We start from the raw sequence: 19746 nt of genomic DNA on the forward strand, positions 1-19746 counted from the left end.
TCTGTGTTCTGAACTGATAGCTGTTGGAAACAAGTGTTGCAATAAATCCACTTCTTGGCACAGGAGTAGTCCGTGCATATCTTTTTCCTGAAGTTCTATTTCTTAGCAGGACATCAACATTGTCTCTTAGTTACCTTGTAAATATTGATTTTTGTCCAAATACAATCACATGGTTTGAAAATGTTAACCTGCTAGGCTGAGGGCTAACCTCCTGGCCACAGGACGAGGAGGCTGGGACCCCCAGGCAGAGTGAGGAGTGACCAAGGGGCAGCCGCACAGGTGGCGATAAGGTAGAGGAGGGATGCGAAGAGACAAATGTGAGGGAGAGAAGTGGGTCATGTGTAGTATTTATATTGTTTAAGTGAGGAGATTATGTCTGTACTGATTATGAATTACTGACAGCTGAGGCTGATTGAACTTGTTTGTTGTCATCCCTCTTGAACCTTCTTTATGATCTCTGTTCAGCATGGCAATGCACCACATACAGTCTGTATAATACATCACTGACAGATAACAAAAAATGCCAATAAATAAATCCATCAATGGAGTTTGTTTATTAGTATGAAAATTACATACAAATACTCAAAAGGCTGAAACAAGCAATTATTAATTTGCTGGCAGATACATTTAAAATTCCATCAAAACTTTCTACCAATCTGTAGAAAGAGGTGTCTCCATAGGGCACAAGTCCTGTTTTGTGCCCTATAGTTCTGAGATATATAGACCAGCCCTTATAATGCAGCATTGTGATGATGGATGGAAGATGATCCACTCCTGTTTCAATACGTTTTTACAAACAATCTGTCCTTCCATTTTTCTTTCTAAAACAAAACAACAGTCTGCAATTACATTGGAAAAAAAACATGACTGGAAACCAGGTATTCAAGTTCCTTTACAATAAATGCACAGTGTACAGAATAAAAGCATTAAAACTAGAAACCGAATTATAAATATAAGGCCGCTGGTCCACTTAGGCTGTGTTTACAAGTGGGTTCTGTGGGTTGTGAGACCTCCGTACAATATAGCATTAACAATTTGATAATAAAACAGTATGATATACAACAGGATGGAGTACAGAAATACACATCAGTTACATTACCATGCACAGCAATCAGTGCCTGGAGCAATATTGCTCCAGGTCAAGGGAGCTGGCTGAATGGAGCACGGACAATATTGGCTGGTCACATGCGTCTCGTAGGGACAGGGCCAGAGTTGGCATTGACTAAAATGATCTGTTCATTGCGCATCTTCATCTCTCTGGAAATCTGACACCAGGAGCACCACGGGCAGAAGGTGGCGTATAAACAGTCCTTGCACATGGTACCCTGCAAACAAGGGAAGAAGGCAGGGAGAAAGGTTCGTTTCTTCCGAGCACTAGTGCATTTGGGTTTGTCCTAGCAACACACAGGGGACATACAGTACTTTATATACTCCAGCAGCAAAGCCCCACTACAAATTGCTTAGCAGTCAGCAAAATGAGGCTTAATTGCACCACTTTAAGCTTCCGAAATAGACCTGAAAGTTGAAGTTAATTTAAGGAGACCTATAGAACAGTATTTCTGACCTTCAGTTGTGGAGGCAAGTAGCTCTGATGCTGGTATCTTGAACATACTAACATTAATGGAAGCTTTCCTGAGTTAGATGTGCTCTTCAGCACTCAGCATATTTTTGACATGAAAATGCAGGAACATGTAGTTACAAAACATGAGATCTAAGTGATTTAATAGGTTCGTACCTCAATACCGTAACGATGTCGCGCTCCTACCCTCATAGCCATAGTTATGGGTGGGACAATGCCACTAAAATCCAGCAGTGGCAGGCAGAGACATTCCCCGAAGTCTTTGGCGGTCTTGCAGGCAAAACAGGGGAAACACCAGAATGCAAAGCAGCCTGGAAAAATAAACTTGTTTTTGTCTTCTTGTCAAGAACTAAAAACACTATTGTTTTTAGAATCATGCAGCAGGATTAATGGATGTTTGGTGTTGTGTATCCTGGGGTGACTGGGATGGAGACCATATGTTCACCCCGTGACCATGAAGGTTTCAGCTGGTTGCTCAAGTATCCTTCCACAGTCCAAGACGTGTTGTTTACTGTCTCTTATGTGTGTGTGAGCATGCCCTGCAACAGACAGGCGTAATTTCAGACAGGTATACCCTGCCTTACATCCATTGTCTGCTGGACATGGGCACTGGATCACTCCAATCCTGTATTGCCCTAAACAGTACTGTGAAAACGTCTGGATTTTGTCATAGAGGTTACCTCTAGTGGTTCAATGAGTAAAGCTGCTAGCTCATGGCACTGGGTGATATCTATATCCAGGATGGGCAGTATGCCTGGGCCTACCCAGCAACACACAATTGACTGCTTAGTTTGTTTGGGCTGAGGCATATAGGATTTTTTATACAATACGATGTATACTGTATGAATATGATATTACGTCACTATGTCTGGCACCACACAATACCTTTATCTTATTTTAGCCCAGAAGTGTAAAATTCCTAATAACTGAATGCTCTTAATGAAGTCAAAGACTACAAGAAACATCCTTGTGCCTTCCAGGAACTTGTTTTTTGACACCTCCGTTTCAGCCTGTACTAAACGTAATATTGTAAAGTCCAAGATGTAGTCATTGCTATGGTGAAGTTCTTCATGAATGTGAAGAACTGTTTATCGAGTCCACTGTCACTACTGTAGTTCCACTCTCCTGGCAGAGGGGTGTATGTTCCATTTAAGACAAAAACCTGCATGTGTGCAGTAATTTTGTATTCAAAGGAACTTGGGTGTTTGCTGAAGTTTGTGATTTAACCTTGCCCCCAAGGCATGTAACGTAGAACATCCAAAACTGTCCAGCTTGTGTGGGACATGTCATATGGGCAAACTCACAACCCAGTGCACAGCAACGTGGACTTTTAGAAGGAATACCCTCAGTCAGAAAAGCTCAAAAACTCTTGTAAGCAGACAGCAGGGCCTAGGCTCCTGTTTGAGAATACTGGACAGTTCATGTCATGACCGCACACAGGGGCACTTACAGCTAGGAAGGTCTTCACAGCAGTCGCAGATGCCTGTGGTCCACTGGTTGGACTGATTCACACCATACATCTTCTGGGGCTGCTGGATAACCACTATGTTTGACATCCTTGCCTCTGACCTATCAGGAAAGAGACAGGCTATCAGACACTCTGCTCTCCTTTGTGGGGAAAAAGGAATGTCATATTTCTTTGGGAAGAAAATTGTCGCCAAGATAGAATCCCATGAAGCAAAATTAGGTGCTCACACTGGAAAATTAATATGTCTTGTTACTGTTTGTTGTTCTCTGGCACAGTGGTTAGCATGACTGCTTTACAGCTCTGAGACCTTGGGTTCCATTCCTGGGGTGCTATACAGGTATGTGTGGTTTGTATGTTCTCTTTGTTTGGAAATCTTCTGGCTGCTCTGTATTCCTCCCACAATCCAAAGACAAACTGCTACTTGACCAGGTGTGAGTGTTTGTTTTTGTTGGTGTGTGCCCTGTGATGGACTGGTGTCCCCCAGGGTGTGCCCTGCCAGACAACTGTTTCTAATCTTATTATAGCTCATCAACATAACCAACTTAGACCAGTTAAACATATGCATGTACATGCAGTACGTATCTTACAAGGAAAAACAGTTTCTGGGTAATAGTGTATGGGATATACCTTCTGCACTTTACATATATGGATTCACTTAGTCCCTGCCACAAAAAAAAAAGTTTAAAATATACTGGAACATATGCCATTATCTGTTTGGTCACATAATGGATAAGCACAAATTTACATCTGTAAATCTGGTATTCTTAGAAATTTAAATAATGGTCATTTGATCCTGTACATCTGAAACCTGTGCTAATGTTTGCACCACCTATGTTAAGGTTTGCTTGGCCATGATTCAACTATCTGTCCACGAATGTTTGGACAAGTTCCTTTTTTTGTGCTTTATCAACAATAACAAACCAAAAATGGCAATAGAACATAACAGCTTAACACTTCTGGGTTTGGAAATTCCTAGGCTTTATTCTTGAGTCTAGAAACTGGACAGCACCTAACTGCACATCCCTTCTTGAGCATTTGAGGTGAAGATACACAGTATAGCCCTTCCTCAAAGGTTTCACGTTTCTCGGTAAACAAGGTATTTTCTGAAAGTGATGGCGATCACGATGTGAGGCTCTTCCTTTTCATTTTTATTTTTAAGACAAAGTGCTCTCTTGTCCTGCCTCCTTTTATAACTGCTATGTTCATAATGTTGTATCTTGAAAACCTTTCACACCTTCTGTGTTTAGTTTGCATTGTTTAATTTCCCTGTTCTGTACCCTGGATGTCAAACTTCATGTGCAAAAGAAGTATAAAATCTAAATTCATGTTTAGATGGCTTGTTGCGTTTGGTTTTGTTTTAACACAGAACATCTGAATTTGAATTTAAATGCACCCCTAAGGGAACTGGTCTTGCACATAAAGAGCTCATAAACATAACATTTACAACAATAACACAACACAACGAGTTCAATACCATAATACAAATCAACATTGAACAACATCCTAGGAAGTGTCACATGGTTAATCAGGTAAACCCAACGGAAAGTAAAATATGGGACAGGTAGCCAGGGTATAGATGGAGGCAGGAAAACAAAGATTTTGCCCTTCCAAAAAAATTCCAGTGTAACATAATCAAGGTGTGCTTTGCTTTTTCATGAAGTTTTGCCGCATAATATTTTATGAAATTGTGAACAACATTAACAACAGCCAGAGAAAAAGGTAGTTAACCTACAAACATTTTACATTCAAATGAGGGAAAACTGAAATGTTAGCAGCTTTGTCACTTAGTAGCAAACTTATCTGCCTTTCTGGCTGTATATTAAGAAAATGCCAGCACTCACCTTTACCAAGAGCTGTTTAGTTGCAGTTGTGGGGTCTCAGGAGCGTATTGTGTGAGAAGCAGTGCACTGTAGTCTGCCAGACAACAAATCAAATGCGCTTCCTTACTTGTCTGACGGAACTGGAGACAAAAGTAACCCTGATGTGCAACTTTGTTCCAAGGATAACGTCACACAGCTGGTCAATCGAGTTTAACCTGACTGTCTCTATTTAAAGCAGAACTTGTTAATTGTCAAAAAATGTCTGGATTCCTTTCAGGGCATAAGGGCATTAAGAAAGAGATAGGACAGAGGATTTGGTTTGAAATCAACCTCTGAAATGATGGTTCTCTCGAACACTCCAGAAACATACAGTATCTTCAAGTTACTTTCCTCCCGATCAGCTGAGATCTACAGTATGTTACACAATAGAAACAAATCATTGTGAGGAAGTAAGTGCAACATAAGTTTCTGTTTTATTTACAGATGAGACAGGTTTATTTAAAGTTTTCACTCCAATAGAATCGATCATTTCAACCAATATAATCAATCAAACATATAAACCAATAGGACAGTTCATTTGTAATGACTAGAGGATTTGAATGGATTGAAAGAAAGCATTCTAGCAAACACTTGTAAGCCCTAGAGTTTTTACAGGTGAAAAAACATGTGCCGTAGGCAGGATGTCTGACAACTTGGGTGCACGGGTGTCGCTGGTAGACCTTCACATTCCCTGTAAGGCCCTGTGTTTTACACACAGCTCCTCGAGGAAAGCCAGAAGCAATCCCAGACTCGAAGCAGCAACCTCTGGACTTTTCTAGGTCTCAGCTTAAACAGAGCAACTCATCTACCTGATAGAATTGTGAGCCTGGTGAATGTGCTGCTTTTAACAGTGACCAGAAAGATGGCAAATTTAACTTTAAATGGAATTTAAATAATATATATATAAATTTACATTTTAATGTATCTAGCTACAAAGTATATAATCCTTCATTTATATATGTAACATTTTGTATTCTACTTTTTATTGCCATAAAAACAGTGACAGTAGAAAGAACAGAAACAACATAATATACTGTAGCTGGAATCATCGGTATGCAGACCTGATAGTGTGAGCATGTCATTCTGACACAGGCCACTGTGAAAATTCATCCAATAAGCAGGAAGGAGAATTTCAGTATCTATATCGCAGGGAGGATTTGGTAATTAATTACAACTGTCTACTTATTTAGGATGTAGTTTTCACTTCTGCTGAGTGCAGCAGGATTTTTATGACGCGTGAAACCTTGGTTCACGTCTGTTAACGTCTGTTAAACCTTGGTTCTCTTAGGCTCTCAAGACGTAGCGGACAAAACTTAGGACTGTGTGGCGTATGTAATTGTATGAAGTACATTTCAAATATACCTGAACAAAGCTGGTCTACACAGCACCACTGAATAGTCTTTGACAAGACTGTCCAGCTTGGTTCGTGTGTGGTTTGTTTTCTGTTCTCCATCAGAATGGTATGCAAGAGCTACTGTGAGAATTGCTTAGATACGTCTCCTGGTACTGTAGTCTGTATACAGTTGTTTAAATAATTAATTGCTCCTTACTGTATTTCATAGCGTTCTCTGCTTACTTTGCTATTGCTTTCTCCTTTACTCTCGTTCACTTTGCCTTCCAGGCAGAAATCAGCCTGAGTATTGGCCTAGTGTATATTATAGAGATGCTGTCTTTCTAAGAACCCAGACGTGTTTTGTCTCTTCGCAGGGCATCTTCTGCCCCTTGCAGGGCAGACACAGACATACTCAGACACATCGGGGATAATTTTCCCAGATGCCAATTAACCTACCAATATATCTTTGGATTGTGGAAGGAAACCCACATGAACATTCAAACTCCACACAGAGAGCACTCCAGGTCCAGAATTGCACCCAGGTCCCCATTGCTGTGAGGCAGCAGTGCTAACCACAGCGCCGCCATCCTACACTAGACAGACAATCAGATGCGCCTTTCTCTGCCTGCTGTAGTTTAGGTGAAAGAGAAATGTAGAAGCTGCCTTGTGTATTTGGGGTTCATTATTCTGAAACCTTCTACCTTTCTATATAAATGTGTGCTTTCTCTGGCCATTTTCAATTTTTGGTTAAGACCCTCATTTACAAGTTAGCTTCTTATTCTCAGCTATTAATGTCTACCTTTAACTTTATCTTGAGATTTTACACATTAGATGTTTTTTAAATGTAATTTCTAATTCTACATCTAATTATAATGTATTCTATTATCTCACACTTCTAATTGTTATGACTTCTATTTATAAATGTAATTATAATTTTATCATGCTTGGTTATAGTTCTATTTCTCTATTAAGCACATGAATGCTTGAGCATCAAAGGTGCATGATGATTTAATGAACCAACAAATGTATGAAAATCCAGACATCTGTGAACATCTGTTGGAGCGATACTTTGATGTGTTTCAGCCTTCATTTCCCCAGGAGATTAATGCCCTACAACTTGAGGAATAGTAAAATGGGTATGACTAATTAATTAATCAAATGCTTATATTTTGTGATTATGGGTTAGATGAAAATGTAAAAAATACCACCATTAAATCCTTGAAACTGCAAAGCATTAAACCCACAAAAAAGGACTGGGTGGATTTGGATTCTGGGTGGGAACACACCTGTTGTTACGTTACATAAAGTATAATGGTCACTCTGAATTGACTCATCTGCTTGATAAAGGGTTAAAAAAAAACACGTTCCCGGCACTGTCCTGCCCAGATTAAGAAGTAATGACTCAAGTGGAAAGAATAGCTGTTGGGCAATACACGTGTAAACAGTACATGTCAAACTGGATATCTTGCACAATGTTTTCTTCAGTCTTTGAAAAGAATGAAATATGCCATGTTCTACAAAAGGATTTTGAAGTGCTTGTGACAGATAGGTTTAGTGACTAGATCAATAGAAGAACACAGTTTAACATCACAATGCAATGTGCTCATTGACAGAATTCAGATGGAACTGATAGCTACATGGAGTGAAGGGTGTGTCTGCCTGATGTGAGAAGAGGCTTTAAGGGTTTTTACTTTTTCAGCTGGGGAAAGAAGCAGCATTTTGTTTCCCCTTCGCACACCCTAAGATTACATCCAAATAGGCTCTTGAAGACATCTGGATCTGTCATGATTGTAAGCCCCTCCTCTTAAGGACGCTCCGGCTCTTCCTTGTTTGTCCTGATTTTTTGCACCTGCCTCCTGTTCCAGCCCCTCCTTTCAAAAGCCAGACGCTCCCACCATTCCAGGCTCCGCTTTGGAAGATGGACACCCGGATGTCCGCCTACCAGTGAGTCCAGGAGGGGCTCGACAGCATAGGCTATCTGGGTCCGGGGTTTGGAGCGCCTGGCCCCGTTTCCCCTTTTTATTCCTCCTCCCTGCACCGGATCCTGCTCCGGTTTTTAAACTCTGTCATGTCTGTCTAGAATGAATTACCCGGCTCTGGACTTTTGATCAATTATGGATTACCCTACGGACTCCCTTTGGACTTGTTTGCCTTGGTCAACCAGGGTACTGTCGACACGTCTTATAGTTGCTTCTGATCTGTGGAATAATTAAGTCCATAAGGAAGGTTACAAACCAAAAGGAGGCCATTCTGTACATCTAGTTCATTTTGTTAGTATCCTGTTGATTCAAGAATCTCATCCAGCCATATCTCAGAGAAAGCCAAGGTATCGGCATGAACAGCACGGCTGTGTGAAGAGAATGTTCCCCACTCCCACACACCTTTGTGTAAAGTAATGTTTCCAGTTCTCAGTTTGAAATGCACTTCAGCGTAGTTTTCACTATGTCCTCTGGGTTGTGCTGCAGTGTTTATTCTAAATGATTCTTACTCTGTTTCCCTTCTATTCCAGCCTAAGTTAAAACCTTCCTACCGGTTCTCACTAATACAGTTCAGGATTCAGGGGTAAATTCTGGTTCAGGGACAAATTCAGTTCCCTTGCGAGCTTCTGCCTCTACTGCTGTTGTTGTGCAGCAACCTTTATTAGCAGTGCGGCAGGACTCTGTTTCCTTAAGTGGTTCTTTAAAATATTCACCAAAAACATATCTACAGTACATTTACACTGTGCACTTTGGAAGTACAATGGAAATCTACAGAACTACTCTATATAGAGGCCCGTAATTTTTTTCCCTATGTTACAAAAACACACTTTTAGAAAGTAAGACTACTAGAATATTGTCACACCTGCCAGGTAGTGGCTACAAGCAAGTCTAACTACCAGTGATTATGAGTCGAGTTGGTACACATTGTTGAAAACAAAGACTGCAGGAATGTGATATTCATGACAGGGTTGCAAGCAAGATGTTTCTTCTCAGGGCAAACCACAAAAGGTGTTGACTTGAATTTGTACTACTACATCCGAATGACAGGTGGAGCCATTGGACTTACTCACTGGGGAGAGGTGTGTTGTACAGATGGTGAAGCTCATGCTACGCTTGTGCCCACTGTGAAATATGGAGGTAGGAGATTGGTTATTACAGATTTCAAGAAGGAAATCTCCTCAGTGGTATTCTTTACAGTTGTATTCACTGTGAAAGTACTCACATGGCCTTCAGTTCGCTTTCTCCGACATGCTCTCTTGATTAAAAGGGTACTTTAAGGAAGCAGATTCACTCAAAGATGCAATTAGGTCCACATTAAGTCATAATAAAAATCCTAAAATGTAATATGTAATCAAGAAGACTTTACCTCCACATGTCACCACAAAGAAACACATCTGCCCCATACGATACGCTACAGATTAAGTGGAGTAAAGCACACTAACAGTTTTCATTTCATATCCTATAAAACAGACATTTAAGGCTACTTTATTTGCCTAAATTCTATTGTGATCCACAAAGAATGTGACTACCGAAAAGTTGTAGCCAATTAAGAATATACTGTACATAGCTCTACACAAATCATGACAATGACAGCACAACTGTTGTTTAAGACCTGCTCCATGAATTAAATGGAAAGCCATTTCAATAACTTGTTTATTGAAAGTGTCTGAACATAGTGTCTCACTTGTTGGCTTGACAACATCAGTAATTGTAATAGGTGATGAAAATTAGTGAAAATAAATAGCAAACTAATTCAGGAAAATCAAATCAACTTAAATATCCTCAGCAAACAGTGGATTATAAAGACGGGCAAGAGAATTGTGGGCTGTGTGTCTAGCCCCCCCATTGCGAATTTTCACTGCTCCCATCTTGGGGACATCTCTGTGTCCCCACAGACTTAAGAAATCATTCATCCTCCCATGCAATATCACCCTCAAAACTCTGTAAAATAACGGCCTTATCTCCTGTAATACTACTGTACTGTCTTCTCTGTTGGTAATGTGCATCTTCCGTGTTGTATTGTTGTACTGGATTGTGTTGTAAAACAAATTTCCCCAAAGGATAATGAAGCTTGAATTTAACTGAATTCCTCTACCCTCAGAGCAATCCTAGCCATACGCTATCGGTATACAGGGTGTGCTATATTCCATATAAAGTGGAGAAACATCTTTAGATAGTGTACATAAAAGATTCATCTTCTTTTATCATTTACAGAAGTGTCTTTTTCCATAGCGTTTTCCTGCACCTCTCCTTTTCCCCAGAGAGAGCTATAGGCTGTGTGCATCTGTCTTCCGGGTGTGTGAAGCTGTGGCGCTGGAGCGGAGAAGTGAAGGGCTACTGTTGGATGGATTAAGAGACGTGCTCGCTCTTTTCGTTGGAGAGCGGGAGGAAGCCCGCGGTGAGGGTGGAGGCATGGGAGTTGGTGAAGGTCAGCGACTGGTTGCGTCTCTTGATTTCCCGGGAGATCTGACACCAGGATAAGGGGTAGCAGCAGCAGCCATAGAAGCAGTCGCTGTAGATATTTCCCTGTCAGAGTGAAAGGGTTCACAGTTTTTTACATTGGGTGCATTCTTCTAAGTTAACATGAATTACTGCATTTTTTTCACAGCTGTTCCTAAAGAAAACCAACATAATGACATATCTTTCTTCAAAAGCTGATTTGTAGAACCATCCAGGTTCTACATTAGTAAATATCTGTAATAGGTTTTTTTCCTTTACAAAAACAGGTTTCAAGGTAAAAAAAAAGTTTATTGTGGAAGTGGGAAAAAATATATGCTGTAATGTTTTTATTGTGCCTGCTTTGAAACAGAGGGTGATTTCAACACACTGTTCCAAAGAGTTCCAGAAAAATGTGTGAAAAGGTTTCAGCTGTGTTTGTACTGGCCTGTGCATGCCAACACAGAGCACGGAACTCTAAACCATATCAGCACTTTAGAATCCTGCTCTTTGTTTGGTCAACCTACTCTTTATTGAGTAGATTTAAATTTCATACAAAAAGTGAAGTTTGCAGAAAAGAACCTTCATGAATCCCAAACCAGTCTTTATTATAATAAGTAGTAATATCCTTTTGCCATACTGTTATGGATGGTGAATCATTAGTGTGTAGTGTATTGGCAGACGTTTACCACTTGTTGTCACCAAAGAATCATATTCCTAAACCAGGCTTCAAAAACCAATGGTTTTGGCACAGACACTAAGCAGGAGAATAGGGGAAGAGTTCCTCAACTCACAGCATAGAGAGAAGCAGGTAGATAAGGTCTAAACTATGCTTCATTTAATAAAGCCTATGCTACTACCTGTATATGTTAATGATCAATCACAGAGATGCCAATAAAGAAATAGGTACTGCCCACGAGGATGGCACAACACAAATATCTGTTAGGATTCCTTGCCTATTTCATAAACAAACTGCCAATGAGCTGACATACACAGGTGACAACACAGAGCCTAAAAATACAAAGGTAGTGACTGTTTGCCTTCGTCTATACTGTAAACTGTCCCCAAGACAACGTAAATACAGGGCTTCCATCTTATGCGTTAATTTAGGGCAGGGGTTACTAATCGAGGTTCTGGACACTGTATCAGCTGGATTTCATTCCAGTTAAACTCTTTCTCCAGTGCTAAACAATGACTTAATCTGCTTGACTGTTTAGATTTGTTTCATTGTTCGGTCCTGAGTTCCTAAATGACCTACTTTAAGGGTATTGTTTCTGATATTTCCAGCATACACAGCTTTACCCACTTTTACAATTGTAGCCTGGGAGCTGAACCTATACATTTAAACATTTAACTGAACTCTTCCACACTTAACAAGTAATTTATTAGGGTTGTGATGGTCTGTGTGTAATAGATACAGCTAGTGTATGTACATATTTATTGGCTAATGCACAGTGCTAGGTGCACATTATTATAGGGTGATTGAAGGGTACAGTACTGCACTTATTAGTTACCCCTTGTGTTTAATATTTTTCTAAGATCTTGAATATTATTTGATTGGCTTACTGGTGGTGCAGTGGTTGGGGCCCTGGGCTCAATTCCAGACCTGAGATGCTATCTGTGTGGAGCTTGTATGTCCTCCCCGTGTTCGCTTGGGTTTTCCCCAGGTGCTCCGGTTTCCTCCCACAGTTCAATGACATAAGGGAGGTTAACTGGCTTCTGGGAAAATTGGCCTTTGTGTTTATCTTCCCTGTAATGGACCAGTGTCCCAACCAGGGTATACCCTGTGTCACGATCCGGTTCTTTCCGAGCCCTATGCGGACGACACGATCCAGAATTGTGAAGACACAAGGGGAAAAATAGTCATGCAGGAAAAGGGTCTGGAGACGGGGGGCGTGTCCGGGGAGTGCTGGTGATCCGGGGAGGTGTGGCTGAGGCAAACAATCCATGTAAAGTCCAAATGGGGAATCCAACACAAAAGCAAGAGTCCTTAACAAGGCAATCCATCCGGGGTTAAAACCATGAACCGGGTTGGGACCGGCGAAGGGAGGGGAATCAGGAACTGAAGGTTAAAAACATAACGGAGCCAGATGCAGCAGGACCCGGGCTCTCACGATGCAGAAATCAATGAGAAGCCCCGGATGACGTCTGCATCTGGCTTATAAGGTGGAACAGAAGAGGGGCTGGAATAAAGAACAGGTGTGGGTAATGGGACAGAACGAGGAAGGGCTGGAGCACCCTTAAGAGGAGGAGTAACGATCGTGACACCCTGCCTTGGGCCTGTTGCTTGCTGGGATAGACTCTAGATAGACCCCAAGACCCTGACAATGGAAGATGTGGTTTGAAAAAGGTTGGATGGATGACTGTTAAATGCAGTAAACAACTGACAGGATCACAAGAGGCCCAGCTCCAGTCTTCCATCAGTAAAGCAACACACCACCCCCAAAAAAACCACATGGCCACTTTATGCACCAGGTTTTTTGCTTTCCTTAGTCTTTAGCTGTTTATTGCCCTGTTGCGCAATCCCAGAATAAGCAAGATCTTATCTTAAAAGTTTTTTTTGTAGCCCATATTTACTCATGGGACATTGAACACTGCAGAAAAGTATTTTCTGTGGCTGAAACATTGGCATCAGATGGTTATGAGTGTGAAAACTTTCTGAAGAAAAACAAAATTCCAAAAGGAGAATCTGGTAGGATACAGTCTACCCTATTTGTTTTTAAAAGGGCAGAATTCTAACTGCGTAGGATTCTTCAAATTAATTTGCATTATCTGTTTGCAAATATGTGCTCTATACAGATATCTGCTACGAATAGTTGTACAATCCTGATACAGACATAGCAACCAGAAAAAAAACTCTGGCCAGTAATTAGGTCTAAATGTACGACAAAAGAACATCAGAAAAGTTATAAAAGAGAAGAGGCATTTTAACCCATCTTTGATTCAGTGTCAATAGCAGTTTAATAATCGATTTAGGTTATCTGAACACACCAGGGAATCTGATTCAAAGCTCAAAGGTTTTCAGTTCCTTCAATTATTCTGTGTATGGTATTACTTTTTGACCAGGTTTTACTCTGCTCTCCCTTCTTTGAACTTGAACCGGTTGCCGGTTCAAATCCTGCAACTGGCAGAGGAATCCTATTGCTGGTTGTTGGGCCCCTGAGCAAGGCCCTTAACCCCAGCTGCTCCAGGGGTGCTACACTATATAAATGGCTGACCCTGTGCTCTGACCCCAGGCTTCTCTCTCCCTGCCTGTGTGACTCATGGAGAGCAAGCTGGGGTATGTGAAAAGACAAATCCTTAATGCAAGAAGTTGTATATGGCCAATAAAGTGATCTTATCTTATTTAATCAACCCCAGTCAGTTTAAAGACACAGCTCACATTTGCTTCACATGCTGAATTATTCCTCAGCTAGAGGCTATAGTTTCCCTAACAGGGGAAACCAGGGCTGCCTGTCCTGTCCCAGGATACAGTCACGGTACAGTGCTGTACCTGAAGGGCTGGGTGAACAGGTGGAAGTGAGAGAGGAAGGGAGAAAGACACGAGTCTGGTGGTGATGACGTCCTGTGAGGATCGGATTGCAGAGAAACCGTTGAGATGCACGCAGATAGCAAAGTTCTCTCTGAGGCCAAGGTTTTGAACGTGTCTCAGCACAAAGAGGTATGGCTCCAGACATACGAGAAAGCATCAAAGTACGGATCTGCTAATCCTGGGAACTGTGTGAGATGCCAGGGAGCAGGTCAGATGGGCTGCTGATGGATTTGTACGGTATAAAGCTGCAGGATGTGAAATACTTTCCCCCATTTTAATCCTTCCATCCATTTTTAAACCACTTCTGGACAGGATGCCAGTCCATTGCAGAACAGACACCGCCACGCACACTCACACCAGGGCCAATTTTCCCAGAAGCCAATGAAACTACCAACGTGTTTTTGGACTGTGGGAGAAAACTGGAGCACCTGAAGGAAACCCATGCAAATGCAGGCGAACATACAAACTCCCCACAGACAGCACCTCAGGAATTGAACCCAGGGCCCTAGTGTTGTGCAGCAATGGTAACCACTGCACCACCCTGCCACCCCATCCCCTTTAAACCTGTTAGGACCCGAGCTGGAAAGAAAACCCGGAGACACAGCCCTCCAGGACCAGGATTGAAGAAAGAAAATTACTGAAACTGGCAGTCTGTGGACATTGCAGTGTCCGGCTGATGGCTCTGTCCAGCCATTGTGGATGTTCTTGAGACCCTGTTGTCCACTCCACGGATGTCGTGAGAAGAGTAGGACTGTCAGCCCTGATGTCAGGGACCACCTCTGAGAACTACCTTCGAAATTCTGACCACCCAAACTTTCCGTGAGCTAATTAAAAGTAAGGCCAAAAGGTCGGATTGCATACACCACCTTCTGCTGCACTGGAAACTGGATTTATATCGGAGAAGGACGTAGAATAACAGATACCTGGATGCCATAGCGCTCTCGAACAGCAGCACGCATGGCCAGGGAGACAGGTGGCACACAGCCTATGCCATCCAGGACTGGCAGACACAGGCACTCCCCAAATTCACTGGTGGTCTTGCAGGCAAAGCAGGGGAAACACCAGAAGGCACAACAGCCTGAAAGAGAAAACAGGGCTAAACGGAACCACGTTTCACCGACTGCTTACATACAGTAACATGCTACTCGGTCTGTCACTTATTGTTCAAATCCTGGCAAGCCATTAATCATTCTAGTTACAATGTTTGTGCAATTCAGTATGTCAGCATGCATCCAGTTCTCTACAGCTCACAGCTGCTGTCATATTAATCGTGGTGTCCAGAATTAGTTTGCCAGATGTAACCTAACAGGGGAGATGTAAATTTCACCGATACAAATACAGTCAGTCATTGATCTAAATTCAGTCAATCTATTCAAGTCTAGCCAAGGAAGTTAAGAAATACCTGTCTTGGCTCTTATTCTGTATAGGGATCAGAAAAGAATTAAATCATTAATTGTAATTTATTTATATTTAAGCAATTCAAAGCAAACACAGAATAGCTATTTTATAACCTTCAGCTGACACACCTGAAGAGGCTAAAAACACTGGGTTTCTTCTCTCTGCTGTTCAGTATGGAATTAACCTCTGCTTGTTCCTTTGCAGAACACATGCTGATGTCATGTGAATGTCATGTACAATGTTTTTGTTAAAATAGTGGATTTCATTGATTTAAATCAAGGAGGCATTGACAGAGTTATTGAACCAAGGTGTGTTGCCCTGGGTTGATGTTTTGATTTAATCCTTGATTTGGATGCTGATTTAGGTAAAGACAGGTATTCATCACTGTAAGACACAAAGATAATTTTCTTAAGATTTATGGCAGACAGACAGCCGAACTCACAGACACCCATGTCTTCACAGCAGTCACATAGTCCAGTGCTCCATTGGCCTGACCAGGCTGGGCTTATGTCTGATGTGACAGCTGTCAGAGGCTGCTGGGTAATAGCGTATGTCTCCATTCTGACCTCTGACCTGTAAGTGAATGCAAAAATAAGAAAAGTGCATCGCTTTTTGCTTTCCTTTGGAGCTTCCTAATAGTGCTCCTCAATGAAAATCAGATTTTTTGACTGCAAAATAGAATAACGTTAACAACAACGTTAATAACAAAATGCCCATTGATAAAATATTTGTAAAGCTGTTGTTAGGTCTAACAATAGGGTTTCTGTTGTCCAGATGTGTTGGTCTGACTGTCTGAAACTCTGAGCAGAAAACCAAACATACTGTACAAAAATATTTCAGTTGATCACAATTGTACTCTTTACAGAAATGCACAAAAAAAGGATTTTATGATAGCAACAATGCCCATGGCAGCAGGGTGACTAGTTCTTAATTAAATTGTCAATCTGACACAGATTTTGAAAAACATTAACGCTCAAATCGAATTTTTGCCCCCCAAAAGTGTTGTCAACAGACTAAAAACTGTTTTTTCATTTGCAATTCATTCAATTTTGAACACATTTTAATTAATTCAAGCAATTTGTATCTGTGATCATGAGTTTTATTGGAATGTGCAATATTAGGTAGGTTTTAATTTGAGTAATTCCATGCATAAATTTGATCATTTAGAACACAAACCTTCTTTGTGTTGAACCCATAGATTTCAAGTCATCAGCCATCCATTCATCTACTGCATATTCCAAATCAGGGTCTCCCCAGGGATGCTGGAGCCTGTCCCAGCAAACAACAGGCACAAGGCAGGGTACACCCTGGATGGGACACCAGGCCATTGCAGGGTAGACAGACACACACACTCCAGGGCAAAATTCCCCAGAAGCCAATTAACCTACCAGTATGTCCTTGGACTCTGGGAGGAAACAGGAGCACCCAGAGGGAATTTTATTTTTTTTCCCCCAAGTAGAAATCAATTTTATGCCTTATCCTTCTGTGGTATACAGTTGAAGCATTTTTGCCTTTCAGTCCTGAGGGAATAAGTGTGCTTTTAAAAGGAAGAACACTCTCACACTGAAAAAAAAATCCTAACCTTGCACAAGTGAGCATGTGAGATCTTTATAAACTGTTATGGAGTAAACAGTTTTGTTGATTGTGCTGTTTTAAAACTGGCTCAACCAAACACATTTCCCACTTTGACCCACTAGAAACGCATTGCTTGGAAACAGAACTAAACTGAAGCACACAAAGAACCAGCAAGCAGTATTATCAGTTTATTGCTAAACAAAATCCAGTCAAGATAGATTAATACCAGACTACCACATTTTAGCCCAAGCAAAAGGTAAAGCCAGAGAAGTCCGTTCTTGCCTGTATGAAAGTTAAAAAAAAATTTTTTACAACAGCACACTATGCAGAAAGTAGAATTTAAGCATGTTAAAATCACAGAAAATCAAAGAAAAACTATAATAAAATTGCATAAGGACTTCAAACCCACCTTGATTGTTTAACACATTACAGTATGCAGGGGTTCTCAGCCCTGGTTTTGGGGACCCACATACAAACTTGTTGGTCTTTGTTTCAGAGGAGCTCACAGTTACGCAACTGAACCTTTGACTTAGGAAAGGGGTCTGAGTTGAGCTGTTTGACTGTTTTCAGCTGTTAAACATATTGAAGGCTGCCTTTTAACTCTTGCATTTGATAAGTAAAATAAAATCCCAAACTTTTACATAGAAAAAAAAACTTTGCCGGGACAGGCTCTGGCTCCCACTCCCCAACCTTGTATTGGATAAAGCTGTTAGAAAATGTGGGATGCATGTTCCAGTCCAGCAACCTGTGTGGTCAATGAAGGCTTTATTTGGGTAAATTAAGATCAGCTGGAATGAAACCCAGGATGCATATAGGCCTCCAGGACCAGAACTGGTAGCTCCTAACCTAGATCACCTATGATTTCACCCCCTGCTGATGACCTTGAAGTTCACACCACTCCCTCCCCACTCCCTGACTATAAAGCATTCAGTACATGAAATGTCCTTGAGAGTTCAAGGTGGGAGTAACAAGGGTCATTTCAGTTAATGGCCAAGATCCTAATGAATGCAACAGAGGGTATTTGGCATAACGTTCCTAACAGCCTAGCTGTGAGGATGAGCTGCCCTCACCCCTTCACCCATTGTGAGGAATCAGCTGGAGAGCCACAGCAAGGGCCTGACCTGCCTCATAAACGTCTGTTGTGAAATATATATATAGGGCACCGAGCTTGTCAATAGCTAAGAGTTGGGTCTTGATCTCCTGTCCGCAAAACGAGAAGGGCTCTGGAGAAAATGGTCACAGGCGGAGCTGATGGAAGGAACCAAGAATGTGAAACAACACATTAAGGTAAAGAAAAGCCCTGAGCTGGATGGTATTCTTTCAGTGTACTTCAAGGAAACAGCAGATCTTATTTATGAGTCATAAAACTGTTTCAACAGCACACAAGACAAGGACAGCACCTTACTTTTTTTCATTTTCACTGCAGATCCAACCTCTAATTTGTCACTATTCTTAATAACAAATTAGATTGTTAAAAGTAATTTGCTAGTACTGGTTTGATGCCTATATAATTAAACTGCAGTACACTGATATATAGTTTGTCAAGTTAGCAATAAGAAATTATTTCTGCCAGTTTCTTTGGAGTAAAAATCTATTAACCGTTTTTTCAGCAGAAGTGTTGCGTGCTGCCATATGATTATTTTGTCAGTTTTTTTTCTGTAATTTCAAAAGAAAATACAATATCCTGGAAAAAGTATGACCATTTCTACACATTTAGAAATCCATATCAATCAATATCCGATCACCATCTTTTTAAAATGGAAGCAAGAAAATCGTACACGTTATATCTGACAATTTAATATTGGTCTTACCTCCTTGCAGTCAGTGGAATGGAAAACTGAGAGAGCGCGGTCTGAAGGAGGAGCTGTTTTTATATTCGCAGCAATAGAAACAGGGTGAAGTCCAATTCCAATGTGAAGGCTTGGTTTTGAATGCAGCCAAAATAACTGCCCCATCAAGTCTGACGTACAAATGTTTATGTTTAAGTGGACACAAGGTGGAAATCTCTGAGAAGCCGCTTTTTGACAAACAATGACGTTTTGAAAGTGCAGGCACCCATGAAGGTCGTTTAATGCTGAGTGATCTTTTTTTCCATTTTCACATGCCGCACCCTGACCCTGTCGTGAAGGAAAGTGTTGAAATTGTCTGTTCTTTCCACACAAAACTTTTTTACGGCAGTTATCGTGATTGAAAAGAGGGATACCTGTGCATAGTACAGGACAATATCTTCAGGCACTTAGGCAGTTAGAGTGCAATGAAGAGTTCCAATACCTTTTCCGATTTTCAGATACCTCCGAAGTACCTAAAAAGAGGACCAAACAAATGTATTTGCTATTACTGTCTACATTTTATGACACTTGCTTAAGGAATGATAATTCTTTATTTTATGTGTTGTCGTTCCAATACATTTCAAAGGCTTTCAAAATAAAATAATTTTACTTACAGTATAATTACTATTTAAGAATCTCATAGCACTGTACAATAAAATACATTTAATATATCAAATATATATATGCATTAAAGTACCAAAATTAGAATGTCAGACACTGTCACATCAGTCACGTGATAATGGAACAGAACGTCAACA

At 41.0% G+C, this 19746-nt stretch overlaps 2 protein-coding genes across 3 annotated transcripts; both read right to left on the minus strand.

Moving 5' to 3' along the window:
* Nucleotides 1-521: 521 nt before the first annotated feature.
* Nucleotides 522-5015, minus strand: LOC148838262 (cornifelin homolog B-like). Its single transcript, XM_088910539.1, has 4 exons — nucleotides 4889-5015; nucleotides 3030-3148; nucleotides 1736-1890; nucleotides 522-1325 (listed from the first exon to the last, which is right to left on the minus strand). Exons 2-4 carry the CDS (start codon nucleotides 3133-3135, stop codon nucleotides 1182-1184), a joined length of 405 nt encoding a protein of 134 aa, XP_088766665.1. The 5' UTR covers nucleotides 3136-3148; nucleotides 4889-5015; the 3' UTR covers nucleotides 522-1181.
* Nucleotides 5016-9854: 4839 nt separating this feature from the next.
* Nucleotides 9855-19253, minus strand: LOC148838263 (cornifelin homolog A-like). Of its 2 annotated transcripts, none has more exons than XM_088912261.1 (4): nucleotides 18971-19253; nucleotides 16027-16157; nucleotides 15110-15264; nucleotides 9855-10744 (listed from the first exon to the last, which is right to left on the minus strand). In XM_088912261.1, the coding sequence occupies exons 2-4, from the start codon at nucleotides 16142-16144 to the stop codon at nucleotides 10568-10570; spliced, it is 450 nt and encodes a 149-aa protein (XP_088768387.1). In that variant the 5' UTR covers nucleotides 16145-16157; nucleotides 18971-19253; the 3' UTR covers nucleotides 9855-10567. The 2 variants fall into 2 exon arrangements, with proteins under 2 accessions (XP_088768387.1, XP_088768389.1); XM_088912263.1 differs by lacking the exon at nucleotides 18971-19253 and adding an exon at nucleotides 16973-17104.
* Nucleotides 19254-19746: the final 493 nt, after the last annotated feature.

Source organism: Atractosteus spatula, chromosome 3 (assembly GCF_055471065.1).
Source record: "Atractosteus spatula isolate fAtrSpa1 chromosome 3, fAtrSpa1.hap1, whole genome shotgun sequence".
Taxonomy (NCBI): Eukaryota; Metazoa; Chordata; class Actinopteri; order Semionotiformes; family Lepisosteidae; genus Atractosteus; species Atractosteus spatula.